The 17704-nt window shown below is 48.6% G+C and overlaps 1 protein-coding gene across 4 annotated transcripts in view; it reads left to right on the forward strand.

Annotated features, from left to right (window-relative positions):
• The first annotated feature begins 2821 nt into the window (after positions 1–2821).
• gtf3c5 (general transcription factor IIIC, polypeptide 5) overlaps positions 2822–17704 on the forward strand; it is a 44792-nt gene continuing 29909 nt past the window's right edge. For 3 of the 4 annotated variants that reach the window (XM_070863675.1, XM_070863676.1, XM_070863674.1), the window contains exons 1-5: positions 2822–3029; positions 4003–4231; positions 6130–6328; positions 11802–11997; positions 17564–17668. In XM_070863675.1, coding sequence (XP_070719776.1) covers positions 2832–3029; positions 4003–4231; positions 6130–6328; positions 11802–11997; positions 17564–17668 — 927 coding nt within the window. In that variant the 5' untranslated portion in view covers positions 2822–2831. Of the gene's footprint in view, positions 3030–4002; positions 4232–6129; positions 6329–11801; positions 11998–17563; positions 17669–17704 lie in introns of those variants that run through there. The other variant, XM_070863677.1, reaches the window with a different exon arrangement.

Below are 17704 nucleotides of genomic sequence, written 5' to 3' on the forward strand. Positions count from 1 at the left end.
ACCCGCTACTGTCTTTAGTTAAGAAACATAGAAACATAGAAAATAGGTGCAGGAGTAGGCGATTCGGCCCTTCGAGCCTGCACCGCCATTCAATGAGTTCATGGCTGAAATGTGTCCTGAATGGGGACTGGGCAGCCACGTACGGGGCATGCCCTGAGGAATTTAAACCGTTTCATCGGCGCAAGGATGAACTCTCGATTCAGGCCGATTGCCCATTGTGGGAAACCGAGTAGTCATGCCCCAGATGGGCAGAGAGGTGTTTACCAGAGAACTTCACAATGAGCACCTGAGCATTGTCATGATAAAGGCAATTGCCAGGTCACACATTTGGTTGCCAGGGATAGATGCAGACCTGGAACTTTGTGTTCGCAAGTGCAACACGTGTGCTCAGCTGGGCAACGCACCCAGGGAAGCCCCCCTTAGCCCCTGGTCCTGGCCCACCAAGCCATGGTCACACATCCATGTGGACTACGCAGATCCTTTCATGGGAAAAATGTTTTTGGTTGTAGTGGACGCCCACTCCAAATGGATTGAGTGTGCCATTTTAAATTCAAGCACATCCTCTGCCATGGTAGAAAGTCTAGGGGCAATGTTCGCCACGCATGGTCTACCGGATGTCTTGTTCAGCGACAATGGCCCGTGCTTCACAAGCACTGAATTCCAGGACTTCATGGCAGGCAATGGAATCAACCATGTCAAAACGGCACAGTTCAAGCCGGCCTCAAACAGCCAGGCGGAACGAGCAGTGCGGATAATCAAACAAGGGATGCTCAGAATCCAAGGGGGTTCCCTACAAAGTCGCTTATCACGCCTCCTGTTGGCCAATAGATGCCGACCACACTCGCTCACAGGGGTTCCACCCGCAGAGCTGCTAATGAAAAGGACGCTCAAAACCAGGTTATCCCTTATACACCCCACTATGAAAGAAATTGTTGAGAGCAGGCGTCAGTCACAATGTGACTACCATGACAGGAATGCGAGGGCGCGATGTATTGATGTCAATAACCCTGTTTTTGTCCTTAATTACGCTGCAGGGCCCAAATGGCTTGCAGGCACTGTGATTGCCAAAGAGGGGAATAGGATTCTGGTAGTTAAACTTACCAATGGACAAATCCGATGCAAACACGTGGATCAAACTAAAAGGAGGTTCAGCAACCCCATGGAAGAAACAGAGGAAGAACACGACGTAGAGTTTACTCCACCACAGGTGACCGAACACCAGAACCAAAGGGAGGAGAGCTCAGTCACTGTGGGCAGTCCGGACAGGCCTGAGGCACCGCAAACAGCAGACACTCAGGCCAGCGCCCAACAACCGGAGCCCCAACTCAGGCGCTCTACAAGGGAGCGTAAACCACCAGAGAGACTTTACCTGTGATCCCAATAAGACTTTGGGGGGGAGGTGATGTCATGTATTCAACTGTCATTGTAACCCATGTATAAACTGACCTAGGTTGTACAACTTGAGAACATTGACCACAAGGGGGTGAACCTGTGGGAGACACTCCCAACCTGGACTTTCAGGTATAAAAGGGGAAGCTCCACCCACCTTCATCACTTGAGGTCTTGGTAATAAAAGTAACTGGTCACAGAGTGACCACCTCTCAAGTATGGGCCTCGTGTGCATTTATGCTGTACAGTAAAGACATATCACCTAGGACCTCCGACGGTCGTGTCCCCTGGTGGTGGGCAGACCTTATGTACATACTTTAAAGCGAGCGTGCAGAAATCAAGCACAGGCAGTGGAAAGAGCATGCAGCAAACAAGTCCCGCCCACCCTTCCCTCAATGACTAATTGTCCCACCTGTGACAGAGTCTGTGGCTCTCGTATTGGACTGTTCAGCCACCAAAGAACTCACTTCAGGAGTGGAAGCAAGTCTTACTCGATTCCGAGAGACTGACTATGATGATGATAAGTGGAAGTCTTTTTTTTTTACAAGCAGCTGCCTATTTACAACAGCATGCTGAAGAATTTCTACGCACTCTCGAGAGCAGAAATGGATTGAGGCTGTTATGTTAAATCAAACTTTGTTGATCAATGTCATTTAGCCTCTAATTGATCTCAGAATATACTTATTCACAGAACTTCCCCATAAGGAATAGAAGAGTTAGAAGACTGGATTTCTGTTCTGGACCAGTTGAAATTGATGACCTGAAAGGGACACACCTAGTTAAACACAACTTCATGTTAACAGCAGACAGCATATCTCACGGCAAACCCTTTATACTTATTACAGGACTGTTAACACCTAAAGACTCTCCTACTTACTATACAAAATATATCATATAAATATAGAATCAGACGGCTGTTGCTCTCAAACTGTGAATTCTCTGACTTTTATGAGCAGTGCTATGAGGCAAGCACTTAAGGGAAAATAACAGTAAATCCACAAAATTATAATGATTAGATGTTTTGGCATCTCCTGTCTCTGCAAATATTAAACATTTCTGGTATATTATGTCTTATGTAGGAATTCAATTTTCCCAATGATAAATGAAAATATATTGGAATGTACAATAGATGTCAAATAGTGAGAATATATTACTGTCTCAATATTGTATATATAATGTCCATTCTATATTGACACATTCTAAATTTTGTGTGGAATGCGACTAGAATATCCTGTACTGTTGCATACTTTCTGTATGTGAATATATCATGAATACGTTTAATGATTATTGTAGTTGAATATAATTCAATATGAGGACCCGGCGAGGCGGAACCTTTCTCCGGTGGGACTGTTTGTTGCTGCTGGCGGGTGTGGAGTCGGACGCGGTTGGGTGTGGGGCCGGAAGCTGATGGCGGAGGCGGTTGGGTGTGGGGCCGGAAGCTGATGGCGGAGGCGGTTGGGCGAACGGAGTCGGAGTCCGAGTCCGGCCGGCGGTCAGCGGGAGGCCTCGGCGCTCAGGCCATGGCGGACAAGATCCATTTCGACGCCGGGAAGCGGCTGGTTTGCGCCGAGTACCCGGGGATGGTCCGCGACCCCCGGAGGATGCTGGAGACCCTCGGGGGAGAGGAGGGGGTTTCCCGGGTGAGCGAGTGACCCCTGACCCCCCCCCCTCCCCCATCAAACACACGACAGATGCAGGGAGGGTGTTTCCCCCCCCCCCCCCCGGGCCGGGGGTCTAGAACCAGGGGGCACAGTCTCAGGATCAGGGGTCGGCCATTTAGGACCGAGATGAGGAGAAACTTCTTCACTCGGAGGGCGGAGACTCTCTGGAATTCTCTGCCCCAGGGGGCTGTGGAGGCTCGGTCTTTGAGTATATTCGATAGACTTTTGGATATTGAGGGAATCAAGGGCTATGGGGATAGAGCAGGAAAGTGGAGTTTAGGTAGAAGATCAGTCATGGTCTCATTGAATGGCTGACCAGGCTCGAGGGGCCGAATGGCCGACTCCTGCTCCTAGTTCTTATGTTCTTACTCCCAGGGCAGGTACAGAGTAAAGCTCCCTCTACACTGTCCCATCAAACACTCCCAGGGCAGGTACAGCACGGGGTTAGATACAGAGTAAAGCTCCCTCTACACTGTCCCATCAAACACTCCCAGGGCAGGTACAGGGGGTTAGATACAGAGTAAAGCTCCCTCTACACTGTCCCATCAAACACTCCCAGGGCAGGTACAGCATGGGTTAGATACAGAGTAAAGCTCCCTCTACACTGTCCCATCAAACACTCCCAGGGCAGGTACAGCACGGGGTTAGATACAGAGTAAAGCTCCCTCTACACTGTCCCATCAAACACTCCCAGGGCAGATACAGCACGGGGTTAGATACAGAGTAAAGCTCCCTCTACACTGTCCCATCAAACACTCCAGGGCAGGTACAGCACTGGTTAGATACAGAGTAAAGCTCCCTCTACACTGTCCCATCAAACACTCCCAGGGCACGTACAGCACGGGGTTAGATACAGAGTAAAGCTCTCACTGCATCAAACCATTCACAAAGCTCGTTGTGCTGTTCAGGTCTAACTCAATTCCTCCTTCGAAATCTGTTTCTTTTCGAACAGACCTACGCTGATCCGTGCCGGAGGCTTGAGCTGTACTTCCGTCCAAAGGATCCTTACTGCCACCCTGTGTGTGCCAACCGCTTCCCCTCGACCAGCATGCTGCTCAGGGTCAAGAGAAGGAGGAGGAAAGCAGGAGCAAAGACATCTCCAGAGGAAGGGGCCGGTGAAGAGGAGGTCAAATACGAAATGGAAATCCTTGGACTTATTGGGACCACTTACAAATTCCAGGGTAATGGGTTATTAGCCCGCGTGTGGATGCTGTTGGGTGTCTTTAGAAGAGATGGGGAAATAATAAAGACTTGCATTTATGTAGCGCCTTTCACGACCATTGGACATCCCAAAGTGCTTTACAGCCAATGCAGTACTTATTGAAGTGTGGTCACTGTTGTAATGTAGGAGACACGGCAGCCAATTTGCGCACAGCAAGCTCCCACACACAGCAATGTAATAATGACCAGATAATCTGTTTTTAGTGATGTTGATTGAGGGATAAATATTAGTCAGGTCACAAGGGAAAAACTTCGAATGGGATCGTTTACATCCACCTGAGAGCAGACGGGAGCGTTAGCATATATTTTTGTGCTCCAGTCTCTGGAGTGGGACTTTAACCCACGATGTTCTGACTCAGCTGACACTCCCAGTGCAGTGCTGAGGGAGCTACACTCCAAATACTTAATTGGCTGTGAAGCGCTTTGGGACGTCCTGATGTCGTGAAAGGCGCTATAGAAATGCAAGTTTTTGTTTCAGTGCAGCATTAAGAAGAGATTGGTTTGGGCTGGTCTTTTTTTTTACATCTGAGTAGCATGTTCCCCTGTTGCCCTCTGGGGCAATTGCTGTTTAAGGTGGTCCTCAGTAAGTTTGTCTTGGGTTAAGTACAGAGGAATCCTTTTCCCCTCCTCAGAAGGTGCTGGACTCTGGTTTCACAAGCAGCTTACCCAAGTCGGCAGTCTTTATGTGGGAATGTTACAGCAGGATATCATCAAATCACGCAGCATAGGAGGCCATTCGGCCCATCGTGCCTGTGCCGGCTCTTTGAAAGAGCGATCCAATTAGCCCCACTCCCTGCTCTTTTCCTGCAGCAATGCAAATGTTTCCTTTTCAAGTCTATATCCAATTCCCTTTTGACAGTTAATATTGAAACTGCTTCCACCGTCCTGCATTTCAGATCATTACAGTGTGCTGTGTAAATGCATCCCCCTCCTCTCCCTTCTGGTTCTTTTGCCAATTATCTTAAATCTGTGTCCTCTGGTTACTGAACTTCCTGCCTGTGGAAACAGTTTCTCCTTATTTACTCTCTGAAAACCCCTCATAATTTTTAGCACCTCTATTAAATCTCTCATTAACCTTCTCTGCTCTCTGGAGAGCAATCCCAGCTTCTCGAAGTCTCTGCACGTAACTGAAGTTCCTCATCCTTGGTACCATTCTGGTAAATCTTGTCTGCACCCTTTCGACAAAATACTCCAGCTGAGGCCTAACCGGTGATTCACAGTGTTCAGCTTAACTCCCTTGCTGGTTTTTGATATGGAGGCTATTAGTTATAAGCCTGATCCTGTCCTCTGCCAATGCTATAGACCTCAAAAGATGAATGGGACAGTATTGTCATCTAGTTACTGCTCTTCTACCTACACTGACAACAACAACAACTTGCATTTATATAGTGCCTTTATCATAGTAAAACGTCCCACTTCACAGGAGCGTTATCAAACAAAATTCAACACCGAGCCATATAAGGAGATATTGGGGACTGATGACCAAAAGCTTGGTCAACGAGGTAGGTTTTAAGGAGCATCTTAAAGGAGGAGAGAAATGGGGAGAGGCGGAGAGGTTTAGGGAGGGAATTCCAGAGCTTAGGGCTTGGGCAGCTGAAGGTCTGGCTGCCAGTGGTGGAGTGATTAAAGTCCGGGATGCGCAAGAGGCCAGAATTAGAGGAGTGCAGACATCTCGGAGGGATGTGGGGCTGGAAGAGATTACCGAGATGGAGAGAGCACTGGGGTGATGGGTGAGCGGGACTTGGTGTGAATTAGGACACGGGCTGCATGAAATGAGAACTCCTTTCTGATACTGTGACCCCCCAGCCTCCATACGACCATATTCATTACATGTGGGTCTTCTGATCGTGTCTGATAGGAATGTCTGACTTCCAGTTCCTGGCCATGCACACTGCGACAGGCGGCTCCCAAGTGTCCATGTACGACAAGGTCATCCTCCGCAAACCCGAGCACAAGGAGTTTTTCGACCAGGAATTACCGCTCTACATCCCGCCGCCGATATTCTCCCGTGTGGATAACCCTGTGGATTATTTCTACCGGCCAGAAGTCCAGCACAGGTCAGTACAGGTGACCCATGGCGGGAGTTGAACTCGTTGCATTGACCATTTCAGTCACCAAAATAAGAGTGTTGCATCTTCCCCAAAATGTTTCCTGTCCTGAGCGATTCTTGAAGGCTCCAAGCTAATTATACCATTTATATTAACCTAAAAACACCACTAATTTAGCCCCAGCTGGAGTACTTACACTTTAGGAAGGACGCAAAGATGTTTGGAGAGGGGACAGAAGAGATTTACTGGAACGGTTCCAGGGATGAGTGATTACAGGTACATGGATAAACTGGAGAAGCTGGGGTTGTTCTCCTTGGAGCAGAAAAAGCTCAGAGGAATTTGCTAGAGGTGTTTATTATCGAGTAAATAAAGATAAACTGTTTCTAATGGCTTCAGGGTTGATAACTAGAGGGCACAGATTTGAGGTTATTGACAAAAGAACCAGAAGCAACGTGATGAATCTTTTTCATGTAGCGAGTGGTTAGGATTTGGACTGCACTGACTGAGAGGCTGGTGGTTACAGATTCAATAGGGGAATTGGATAAATACTTGAAGGAGAAAAAATTGCAGGGCTCTGAGTGGTACTAACTGGATTGCTCTTCTTAAAAAGTCAGCGCAGACTCGCTGGGCCGATGGCCTCTTCCTGTGTGGTAGAAACATAGAAAATAGGTGCAGGAGCAGGCCATTCGGCCCTTCGAGCCTGCACCACCATTCAATATGATCATGGCTGATCATGCAACTTCCGTACCCCATTCCTGCTTTCTCTCCATACCCCTTGATCCCTTTAGTTGTAAGGACCACATCTAACTCCCTTTTGAATATATCTAACGAACTGGCCTCAACAACTTTCTGTGGTAGAGAATTCCACAGGTTCACAATCCCCTGAGTGAAGAAGTTTCTCCTCATCTCGGTCCTAAATAGTTTATCCCTTATCCTTAAACTGTGACTCCTGGTTCTGGACTTCCCCAACATCGGGAACATTCTTCCTGCATCTAACCTGTCCAATCCCGTCAGAATTTTATATGTTTCTATGAGATCCCCTCTCATTCTTCTAAATTAATATAAGCCGAGTCGATCCAGTCTTTCTTCATAAGTCAGTCCTGCCATCCCTGGAATCAGTCTGGTAAACCTTCACTGCACTCCCTCAGTAGCACTATTCTATTCTATGATTCTATTTTGCCTGATTTTTTTTTTTAAAGCTTTGTCTTTCTAATTCCTCCTGTTGGTTCCCATTGTCCGGCAGAGCTGAGCGACTTGCTGCCAGCCTCCATCAGTGACACTTGGCAGCTCCTCGCTAGCTATTGTAGACAAGAGGGGCAGACAAAAGACAGGTAACTATAGGCTGGTTAGTTTAACATCTGTAGTGGGGAAAATGCTTGAAGCTATCATAAAGGAAGAAATAGCAGGACATCTAGATAGGAATAGTGCAATCAAGCAGACGCAACATGGATTCACGAAGGGGAAATCATGTTTAACTCATTTACTGGAATTCTTTGAAGATATAACGAGCATGATGGATAGAGCTGTACCGATGGATGTGGTGTATTTAGATTTCCAAAAGGCATTCGATAAGGTGCCACACAAAAGGTTACTGCAGAAGATAAAGGTACGCGGAGTCAAAGGAAATATATTAGCATGGATCGAGAATTGGCTGGCTAACAGAAAGCAGAGAGTCGGGATAAATGGGTCCTTTTTGGGTTGGAAATCGGTGGTTCGTGGTGTGCCACAGGGATCGGTGCTGGGACCACAACTGTTTACAATGTACATAGATGACCTGGAAGAGGGGACAGAGTGTAGTGTAACAAAATTTGCAGATGGCACAAAGATTAGTGGGAAAGCGGGTTGTGTAGAGGACACAGAGAGATTGCAAAGAGATTTAGATAGATTAAGCGAATGGGCTAAGGTTTGGCAGATGGAATACAATGTCAGAAAATGTGAGGTCATCCACCTTGGGGGAAAAAAAACAGTAAAAGGGAATATTATTTGAATGGGGAGAAATTACAACATGCTGCGGTGCAGAGGGACCTGGGGGTCTTTGTGCATGAAACTCTTTTAGAGTCTACCTGCAAAACATAAATATTAAACTGTGCCACCCGACCTGGGTGACACACCTGACATTTACAAGGCTCTTTGTGCATGAAACTCTTTTGAGTCACTTAAACTCTTTTGAGTTGTGCATGAATCCCAAAAAGTTAGTTTGCAGGTGCAGCAGGTAATCAGGAAGGCGAATGGAATGTTGGCCTTCATTGCGAGAGGGATGGAGTACAAAAGCAGGGAGGTCCTGCTGCAACTGTATAGAGTATTGGTGAGGCCGCACCTGGAGTACTGCGTGCAGTTTTGATCACCTTACTTAAGGAAAGATATACTAGCTTTGGAGGGGGTACAGAGACGATTCACTAGGCTGATTCCGGAGATGAGGGGGTTACCTTATGATGATAGATTGGGCAGACTGGGTCTTTACTTGTTGGAGTTCAGAAGGATGAGGGGTGATCTTATAGAAACATTTAAAATAATGAAAGGGATAGACAAAATGAGAGGTTGTTTCCACTGGTCGGGGAGACTAGAACTAGGGGGCACAGCCTCAAAATATGGGAGAGCCAATTTAAAACTGAGTTGAGAAGGAATTTCTTCTCCCAGAGGGTTGTGAATCTGTGGAATTCTCTGCCCAAGGAAGCAGTTGAGGCTAGCTCATTGAATGTATTCAAAATCACAGATAGATTGATTTTTAATCAATAAGGGAATTAAGGGTTACGGGGAGCGGGCGGGTAAGTGGAGCTGAGTCCACGGCCAGATCAGCCATGATCTTGTTGAATGGCGGAGCAGGCTCTAGGGGCTAGATGGCCTACTCCTGTTCCTAATTCTTATGTTCTTATGTAAGAAGGGCCAGGGGCAACTGTGAGTGCCCTTGTAGTTCTTTCTCTGCTGAAGGTTTCTCTGGTCCGCCACGCTCAGTGGGTAACAGTCCCACCTCTGAGTCAGAGGCTTGTGTATGCAAGGCCCGGTCCAGGAGTTGAACACACAACCCAGGCTGAAACTCCAGGGCAGTACTGAGGGAGCGCCGCACTGTCGGAGGGGCAGTACTGAGGGAGCGCCGCACTGTCGGAGGGGCAGTACTGAGGGAGCGCCGCACTGTCGGGGGGGCAGTACTGAGGGAGCGCCGCACTGTCGGAGGGGCAGTACTGAGGGAGCGCCGCACTGTCGGAGGGGCAGTACTGAGGGAGCGCCGCACTGTCGGAGGGGCAGTACTGAGGGAGCGCCGCACTGTCGGAGGGGCAGTGCTGAGGGAGCGCCGCACTGTCGGAGGGGCAGTGCTGAGGGAGCGCCGCACTGTCGGAGGGGCAGTACTGAGGGAGCGCCGCACTGTCGGAGGGGCAGTACTGAGGGAGCGCCGCACTGTCGGAGGGGCAGTACTGAGGGAGTGCCGCACTGCCAAACGGGCAGATCTGAGGGAGCGTCGCACTGTCAGATGTGACGTTAAACCAAGGCCCCGGCTGCGCTCTCGGGTGGACATAAAAGATCCCATGGCAGGATTCAAAGGAGAGTTGGTCATTATCTCATTGATGTTTGTGGGAACTTGCTGTGTGCAAATTGGTTAGAATCGTAGAATGGTTACAGCATGGCAGGAAGTAATTTGGCCCGTCGAGCCTGTGCTGGATCTCTGCAAGAGCGCTTCAGCTAATCCCACTCCCCCCGCCCTTTCCCCGTAGCACTGCAAATTTTTTGCTTTCAGGTACTTATCCAACTCCCATTTGAAAGCAGTGATTGTGTCTGCCTGCACCACCAACTCAGGCATTACATTCCCAATCCTAACCACTCACACTGTTTTTAAAAAAAAAAAGTTATTTCTTATATACCACTTTGGTTCATTTGCCAATCGCCTTAAATCTGCCTCCTCTGGTTTTCGACCCTTCTGCCAATGGGAACAGTTTCTCTCTCTCTACTCTGTCCAGACCCCTCTGAGTTTGAACACCTCGATCAAATCTCCTCTCAATCTTCTCTGCTCCAAGGAGAACAACTCCAGCTTCTCCAGTCTATCCACGTAACTGAAGTCCCTCATCCCTAGAACCATTCTCGTAAATTTTTTCCACGCCCTCTCTAAGTCCTTCACGTCCTTTCTGAAGTGTGGTGCCCAGAATTGGACACAATACTCCAGTTGAGGCCGAACCAGTGTTTTATAAAGCTTCATCATCATTTCCACGCTTTTGTACTCTGTGCCCCTATTTATGAAGCCCAGGATCCCATATGCTTTTTTTAATCGCTTTTCAACCTGCCCTGCCACCATCAACGATTTCTGCACATATACCCCTCTGTCTCTCTGTTCATGCACCCCCTTTAGAATTGGACCCTTTAATTTATATTTCCTCTCCTCATTCTTTCTACCAAAATGTATCACTTAACACTTTTCTGCGTTAAATTTCATTTGCCACTTGTCCGCCCGTTCCACCAGCCTATCTATCTTCTCTTGAAGTCTATCACTATCCTCCCCACTGTTCACTGCACTTTCAAGTTTTGTGTCATCTGCAAATTTCGAAATTGTGCCCTGTACACCCACATCCAAGTCATTAATATAGATCAAGAAAAGCCGTGATTTTAGTACCGACCCTTGGGCAACACTTTTCTCTACAATACAACAGTGATTACACTTCAAAAATACTTAATTGGCTGTAAAGTGCTTTGGAACAACAACTTGCATTTATATAGCACCTTTAACATAGTAAAACATCCCAAGGCGCTTCATGGGAGTGTTACAAAACAAAATTTGACACCAAGCCACATAAGGAGAAAGTTGGGCAGATGATCAAAAGCTTGGTCAAAGAGGTAGTTTTAAGGACTGCCTTAAAGGTGGAAAGAGAGGTAGAGACCTGAGATCATTAAAAACGCTATAGAAATGTAAGTTCACGCTGTCATGTCCTAATAAATATATATTTTGTCACGATGGTGTAATGTATTTGCTTCATGGGTTCTTTGCTTAAGAATTCATAGCAACACATTGCTATTAAGAACTAGTTGGTTTATTAGCAAAAGGTTTAACAATCACACTGCACATTACCAGTTCATCCACCAGGCTCACAACCACCTGCCTCATTGTGGATCCCCCGAACCTAACTGGCCGGGGTTTAATTGAGTCTTGTGACCATCACGTGACTGGCTAAGCCACTCCCAATTCTACAACTTTTCAACTCTACAGTCTTGTAAGCATACTCACAGGGGTGCATACATTACAGATGGCGTGGCTAGGAATGACAGACTGACGTGGGAAATCGCAGGTACATCTCCCAACAGCTGGTTGTAGATCGGCACTGTCTCGGTTTTGGAGCAGGTGGCCTGCCTGTGTCTCCACTGTCTGGGGACCAAGAGGAAGGGAAGGGTTCCATTCTTGAATTATGTGGGCACGTTATCTGGCATTGACAGAACAGTGAAAAATTTGGTTTGCGTGTCAGTCGTCCGTAGAAGTTATTCGCCGTTTTTTTTTGTTTTGTAGGGACGGACACCTTCCTCCAAAACTTTCCAACGAGAACCTGATTGGCTTGGGGCGAGCGCGCCGTCCCCACAACGCCATATTTGTGAACTTCGACGATGCAGAGGTCCCATCCCAGCCCCTCGAAGCCGCGGTTCAGAACTGGAGGAAATTTAACACGCAGGCCACCGACCGGAAAGCTGAGGAGGAGCTGAAACGGGTGAGCGGGAAAGGTGCCTCGTCTACCATGCCCCCCGCTGCTCTTTCTTTAGATTAGCGCCAACATTCCTGCTCAGCTGCGCACGCGCACGGCCGCGTAGTAATCTGTCTGGTCCCGCGCAGGCCGCTCAGTGGCTTTTACGTTGTAAATACCGGCACGTGCAGAAATTTAAAGGGACCCCGGATTTAAAGAAACAGGCCGCGCAGAACAAAACGCAGCTTACCGGGAACATTCATCAGCGCTGCTCGCTAACTTTTCGAAGAAGAGCAGGGTAGTTTTCCCCGGTGTCCTGGCCAATATTTATCCCTCAACCAACACCTAAAACAGATTATCTGGCTAATATCACATTGCTGTTTGTGGGAGTTTGCTGTGCGCAAATTATCTCCTGTGTTTCCTACATTACAACAGTGACTACACTCCAAAAAGTACTTCATTGGCTGTAAAGTACCAATGGTGTGAAAGACACTGTATAAAGGCAAGTTCTTTCTTTCCCATCCTAATAACAGATACATATTTTGTCACAATCATCATCATCATAGGCAGTCCCTTGGACTAGCTTCCACTCTTAACATGAGTTTTTAGGTGGCTGAACAGTCCAATACGAGAACCACAGTCTCTGTCACAGGTGGGACAGACAGTGGTTGAGGGAAGGGGAGGGTGGGACTGGTTTGCCGCACGCTCCTTCCACTGCCTGCGCTTGGTTTCTGCATGCTCTCGGCAACGAGACTCGAGGTGTTCAGCGCCCTCCCGGATGCGCTTCCTCCACTTGGGGCAGTCCTTGGCCAGGGTCTCCCAGGTGTCGGTGGGGATGTTGCACTTTATCAGGGAGGCTTTGAGGGTGTCCTTGTAATGTTTCCGCTGCCCACCTTTGGCTCGTTTGCCGTGAAGGAGTTCCGAGTAGAGCGCTTGCTTTGGGAGTCTCGTGTCTGGCACGTGAACTATGTGGCCTGCCCAGCGGAGCTGATCAAGTGTGGTCAGTGCTTCGATGCTGGGGATGTTGGCCTGGTTGAAGATGCTAATATTGGTGCGTCTGTCCTCTCGGAAAATTTGTACGATCTTGCGGAGACATCGTTGGTGGTATTTCTCCAGCGACTTGAGGTGTCCACTGTAAATGGTCCATGTTTCTGAGCCATACAGGAGGGCTGGTATTAATACAGCCCTGTAGACCATGAGCTTGGTGGCAGTTTTGAGGGCCTGGTCTTCAAACACTCTTTTCCTTAGCCAGCCGAAGGCTGCACTAGTGCACTGGGGGCAGTGTTGGATCTCATCGTCAATGCCTGCTCTTGTTGAAAGGAGGCTCCCGAGGTATGGGAAGTGGTCCACATTGTCCAGGGCCGCGCCGTGGATCTTGATGACTGGGGGGCAGTGCTGTGCGGCGAGGACAGGCTGGTGGAGGACCTTTTTCTTACGGATGTTAAGTGTAAGGCCCATGCTTTCGTACGCCTCAGTAAATATGTCGACTATATCCTGGAGTTCAACCTCTGAATGTGCGCAGACGCAGGCGTCGTCCGCGTACTGTAGCTCGACGACAGAGGTTGGGGTGGTCTTGGACCTGGCCTGGAGATGGCGAAGGTTGAACAGGTTCCCACTGGTTCTGTAGTTTAGTTCCACTCCGGCGGGGAGCTTGTCGACTATGAGGTGGAACATGGCAGCGAGGAAGATTGAGAAGAGGGTTGGGGCGATGACACAGCCTTGTTTGACCCCAGTCTGGACGTGGATTGAGTCTGTGATGGATCCGTTGGTAAGGATCACGGCCTGCATGTGGTCGTGGAGCAGGCAGAGGATGATGCCAAACTTTTGGGGGCTTCCGAAATGGAGAAGAACGCTCCATAGACCCTCGCGGTTGACAGTGTCAAAGGTCTTTGTAAGGTCGATGAAGGCCATGTATAAGGGCTGGTGCTGTTCCCTGCATTTTTCCTGCAACTGTCGTGCTGCAAAAAACAAGTTCGTTGTGCCCCATAGGGGACGAAATCCGCACTGCGACTCCGGGAGGAGCTCCTCAGCCATAGGGAGAAGACGATTGAGGAGGATTCTAGCGATGACTTTCCCAGTGGCTGATAACAGGGCGATTCATCTGTAGTTGCCGCAGTCGGACTTGTCTCCTTTTTTAAAGATGGCCACGATCACTGCATCTCTGAGATGTCCCGGCATGCTTCCTCCCTCCAGATGAGAGAGATGAGGTCATGTATTCGCGCCAGTAGTGCCTCTCCGCCATACTTCAGTGTCTCAGGAGGGATTCCATCCTCTCCCAAAGCTGTCTTATGGCCTTTTCTACCTCGTGCAGTGTTGGGGTTTTACTGAGGTGGTGGCGAGTAGCATGCTGTGGGATTGAGTCGAGAACACTCGAGTCAAAGGCAGAATCTTGGTTGAGGAGATCTTCGAACTGCTCCTTCCAGCGGGCCCTCACTGCCTCGGTGTCTTTGATGAGTGTTTCCCCGTTCTTGGCCAGCAGTGGGGTGGGGCCTTGGGTGTTTGGGCCATAGGTGGCCTTGACTGTGATGAAGAATCCTCGCACATCATGGCTGTCGGCCAGCTGCTGTATCTCATGTGCTTTCTCCATCCATCACCTGTTCTTTAGATCCCGGGTTTTTTGTTGGACCTCAGCCTTGATGCTGCTTTGCTGCTCCGGAGTTGGGTTGTTGCTTAAGGCTCAGAAATGCCCTGCGTTTGTGATTATTAGCTCTTGGATCTCCTGATCGTTCTCATCAAACCAATCCTGGTGTTTCCTGGTCGAGTGACCGAGCGTCTCTTTGCAGGCACTGGTTATGGAGGCCTGGAGGGCAGACCAAGCGCTGTGGGTTCATCAGTCGTCGGCTCCTGTCATGGCGTGGGTGATGCGCACATCCTTGCGATCCCTGGCTCGGATGATGACATAGTCGAGCAGGTGCCAGTGTTTGGAGCGAGTGTCATCATCCGAGCCAGGGATCGCAAGGGTGTTGGTGATGACTAGTTCATGTTCTAGACATTTTGTCAGGCGTAGGGTACCGCTGGAGTTGGCTTTCCCTACCCCCTCTTTGCCAATCACGCCTCCCCAGAGGGCTGTGTCCTTGCCGACCCTGGCGTTGAAATCACCGAGGAGGATTAATTTGTCGTCCGCGGGGCAGGAATTTTTTCGAGGTTTGAGTAGAAATCCTCTTTGGTCTCATCTGTTGCATCGAGTGTTGGGGCGTACACACTGATGACTGGCGCAGTGATTCCGGAATAGGATGAGTCGAAGAGTCACGAGGCGTTCGTTAACCCTGCAGGGGGGGGGGGGGGGTCTTTGAGGCGGTCAACCTGCTCGTTTTTGACGGCGAAGCCGACTCCGTGGAGGCGGCGTTCTTCCTCTGGTTTCCCTTTCCAGAAGAAGGTGGAACCTCCACCTTGTTCCTTGAGCTGGCCTTCCCCTGCCCGCCGGGTCTCACTTAGGGCGGCGATGTCGATATCAAAGCGTCTAAGTTCCCGGGCAACTATGGCGGTGCGGCGTTCCGGCCTGTTGCTGTTGGGGTTGTCCATGAGGGTCCTGACGTTTCAGGTCCCGAACTTGATGTTAGAGGAGTGGAAAATGTCTGTGCGTGTGTTCTTTTAACGTGGGGTGGTCGTTGCACACCGGCAAACACACGGGCTTAGCTGAGCACGGCATGAAATGACAAACTGATGTGGGATTGCTGCACCAGGCTAGGCTCCTATTCTCTCGAGTATAGAAGATTAAAGGGTGATCTAATTGAGGTGTTTAAGATGATTGAAGGAATTGATAGGGTAGATTTTCCAATGTGGAATTCCTCTATCGACATTTAGAATGGAAACTGCAGATGTAAACTCATCATGCTGTAATTACACCCTCCTGCCAGTGATGGCGCTATAACGCCTCAGGTTGAGAACATAAGAAATAGGAACAGGAGTAGGCCATATGGCCCCTCGAGCCTGCTCCGCCATTCAATAAGATCATGGTTGATCTGATCATGGACTCACCTCCACTTCCTTGCTCGCTCCCCATAACCCCTTATCGTTTAAGAAACTGTCTATTTCTGTCTTAAATGTATTCAATGTCCCAGCTTCCACAGCTCTCTGAGGCAGCAATTTCCACAACCATCTGAGAAGAAATTTCTCCTCGTCTCAGTTTTAAATGGGCGGCCCCTTATTCTAAGATCATGCCCTCTAGTTCTAGTCTCCCCTATCAGTGGAAACATCCTCTCTGCATCCACCTTGTCAAGCCCCCTCACAATCTTATACACTTTGATAAGGTCACCTCTCATTCTTCTGAATTCCAATGAGTAGTGGCCCAACCTACTCAACCTTTCCTCATAAGTCAACCCCCTCATCCCTGGAATCAACCTGGTGAACCTTCTCTGAACTGCCTTCAAAGCAAGTATATCCTTTCGTAAATATGGAAACCAAAACTGCACGCAGTACTCCAGGTGTGGCCTCACCAATACCCTGTATAGCTGTAGCAAGACTTCCCTGCTTTTATACTCCATCCCCTTTGCAATTGTGTATCTCAATTCCTCAGCCCATCCTGCAGAGAAACTACTGTGCTACAACCATATCTGCTGCAAATTGCCATAGTTCTGATAGTTAACCATAAATAATATATAATTAAGTGTTAAATTAAAAATAAGGACAGAATGTACGACTGCAGAATGAGAATGGAATTACATGTATCTGCATGCACTGCTCCAATTATCTCCTGCCCTCTAACCTCGCTTCATTTTTTTGTTATTAATTCTCACTAACAAGGCCAATATTTATTGCCCATCCCTACTTCCTCTGAGAAGGTGGTGGTGGTGAACTGTCTTCTTGAACCCCTGTTTGCGGCTTGATACAACTGAGTGGCTTGCTTCAGTGGACAGTTAAGTGTCATCCATGTGAAAGCCACACTTGGTCTTGAGTCCCTATGTGCAGGGCCACAGGAAATGAGTATATTTTAAATATTAATACTTCAGCTTCCTGAAGGCTCAGTGCTTGACTGGAACTATTTCTGATACTGAGCCACTCCTGTCCTGACTTTCATGTACAGCCGTGGCTCAGTGGGCAGCACTCTTGCCTCTGAGTCAGAGGTTGTGGGCTCAAGTCCCATTCCAGGAACTTGAGCACCAAAAAAATCTAGGCTGACACTCCAATGCAGTGCTGAGGGAGCGCTGCACTGTCGGAGTTGCCGTCTTTTGGATGAGACCTTAAATCGAGGCCCCGTCTGCTCTCTCAAGTGGACGTAAAAGATCCCACGGCACTATTTCGAAAAAGAGCAGGGGAGTTATCCCCGGTGTCCTGGGGCCAATATTTATCCCTTGATCAACATAACAAAATAACAGATTATCTGGTCATTACCACAGCTGTGCGCAAATTGGCTGCTGCGTTTCCCACATCACAGCAGTGACTACACTCCAAAAGTACTTCATTGGCTGTAAAGCGCTTCGAGAAGTCCGCTGGTCGTCAAAGGTGCTATATCAATCCATCTTTTTCTTTTATTCCCATCGGCTAGTTAAGGATCACAGACACGATTATCACGAGCTGTGTGAGGTACAGAAATATAGTTAGCAATGACGGAAGCTGGAGTCTCACTCTGCGTGTTTGTCTTGTGTCTCCTCAGCACTTTGAAATCCGCCCCATCTGGTCCCGAAATGCAGTGAAGTCGAATATTGACATCCACCCAGATAAGCTGAAGCTGCTCCTGCCGTTTGTCGCCTACTACATGGTGAGTTGCTGCTTTAATTTGGCCCCCACCGATAGT

The sequence above is a fragment of the Pristiophorus japonicus genome, chromosome 20 (assembly GCF_044704955.1).
Source record: "Pristiophorus japonicus isolate sPriJap1 chromosome 20, sPriJap1.hap1, whole genome shotgun sequence".
In the NCBI taxonomy this organism is placed as follows: Eukaryota; Metazoa; Chordata; class Chondrichthyes; family Pristiophoridae; genus Pristiophorus; species Pristiophorus japonicus.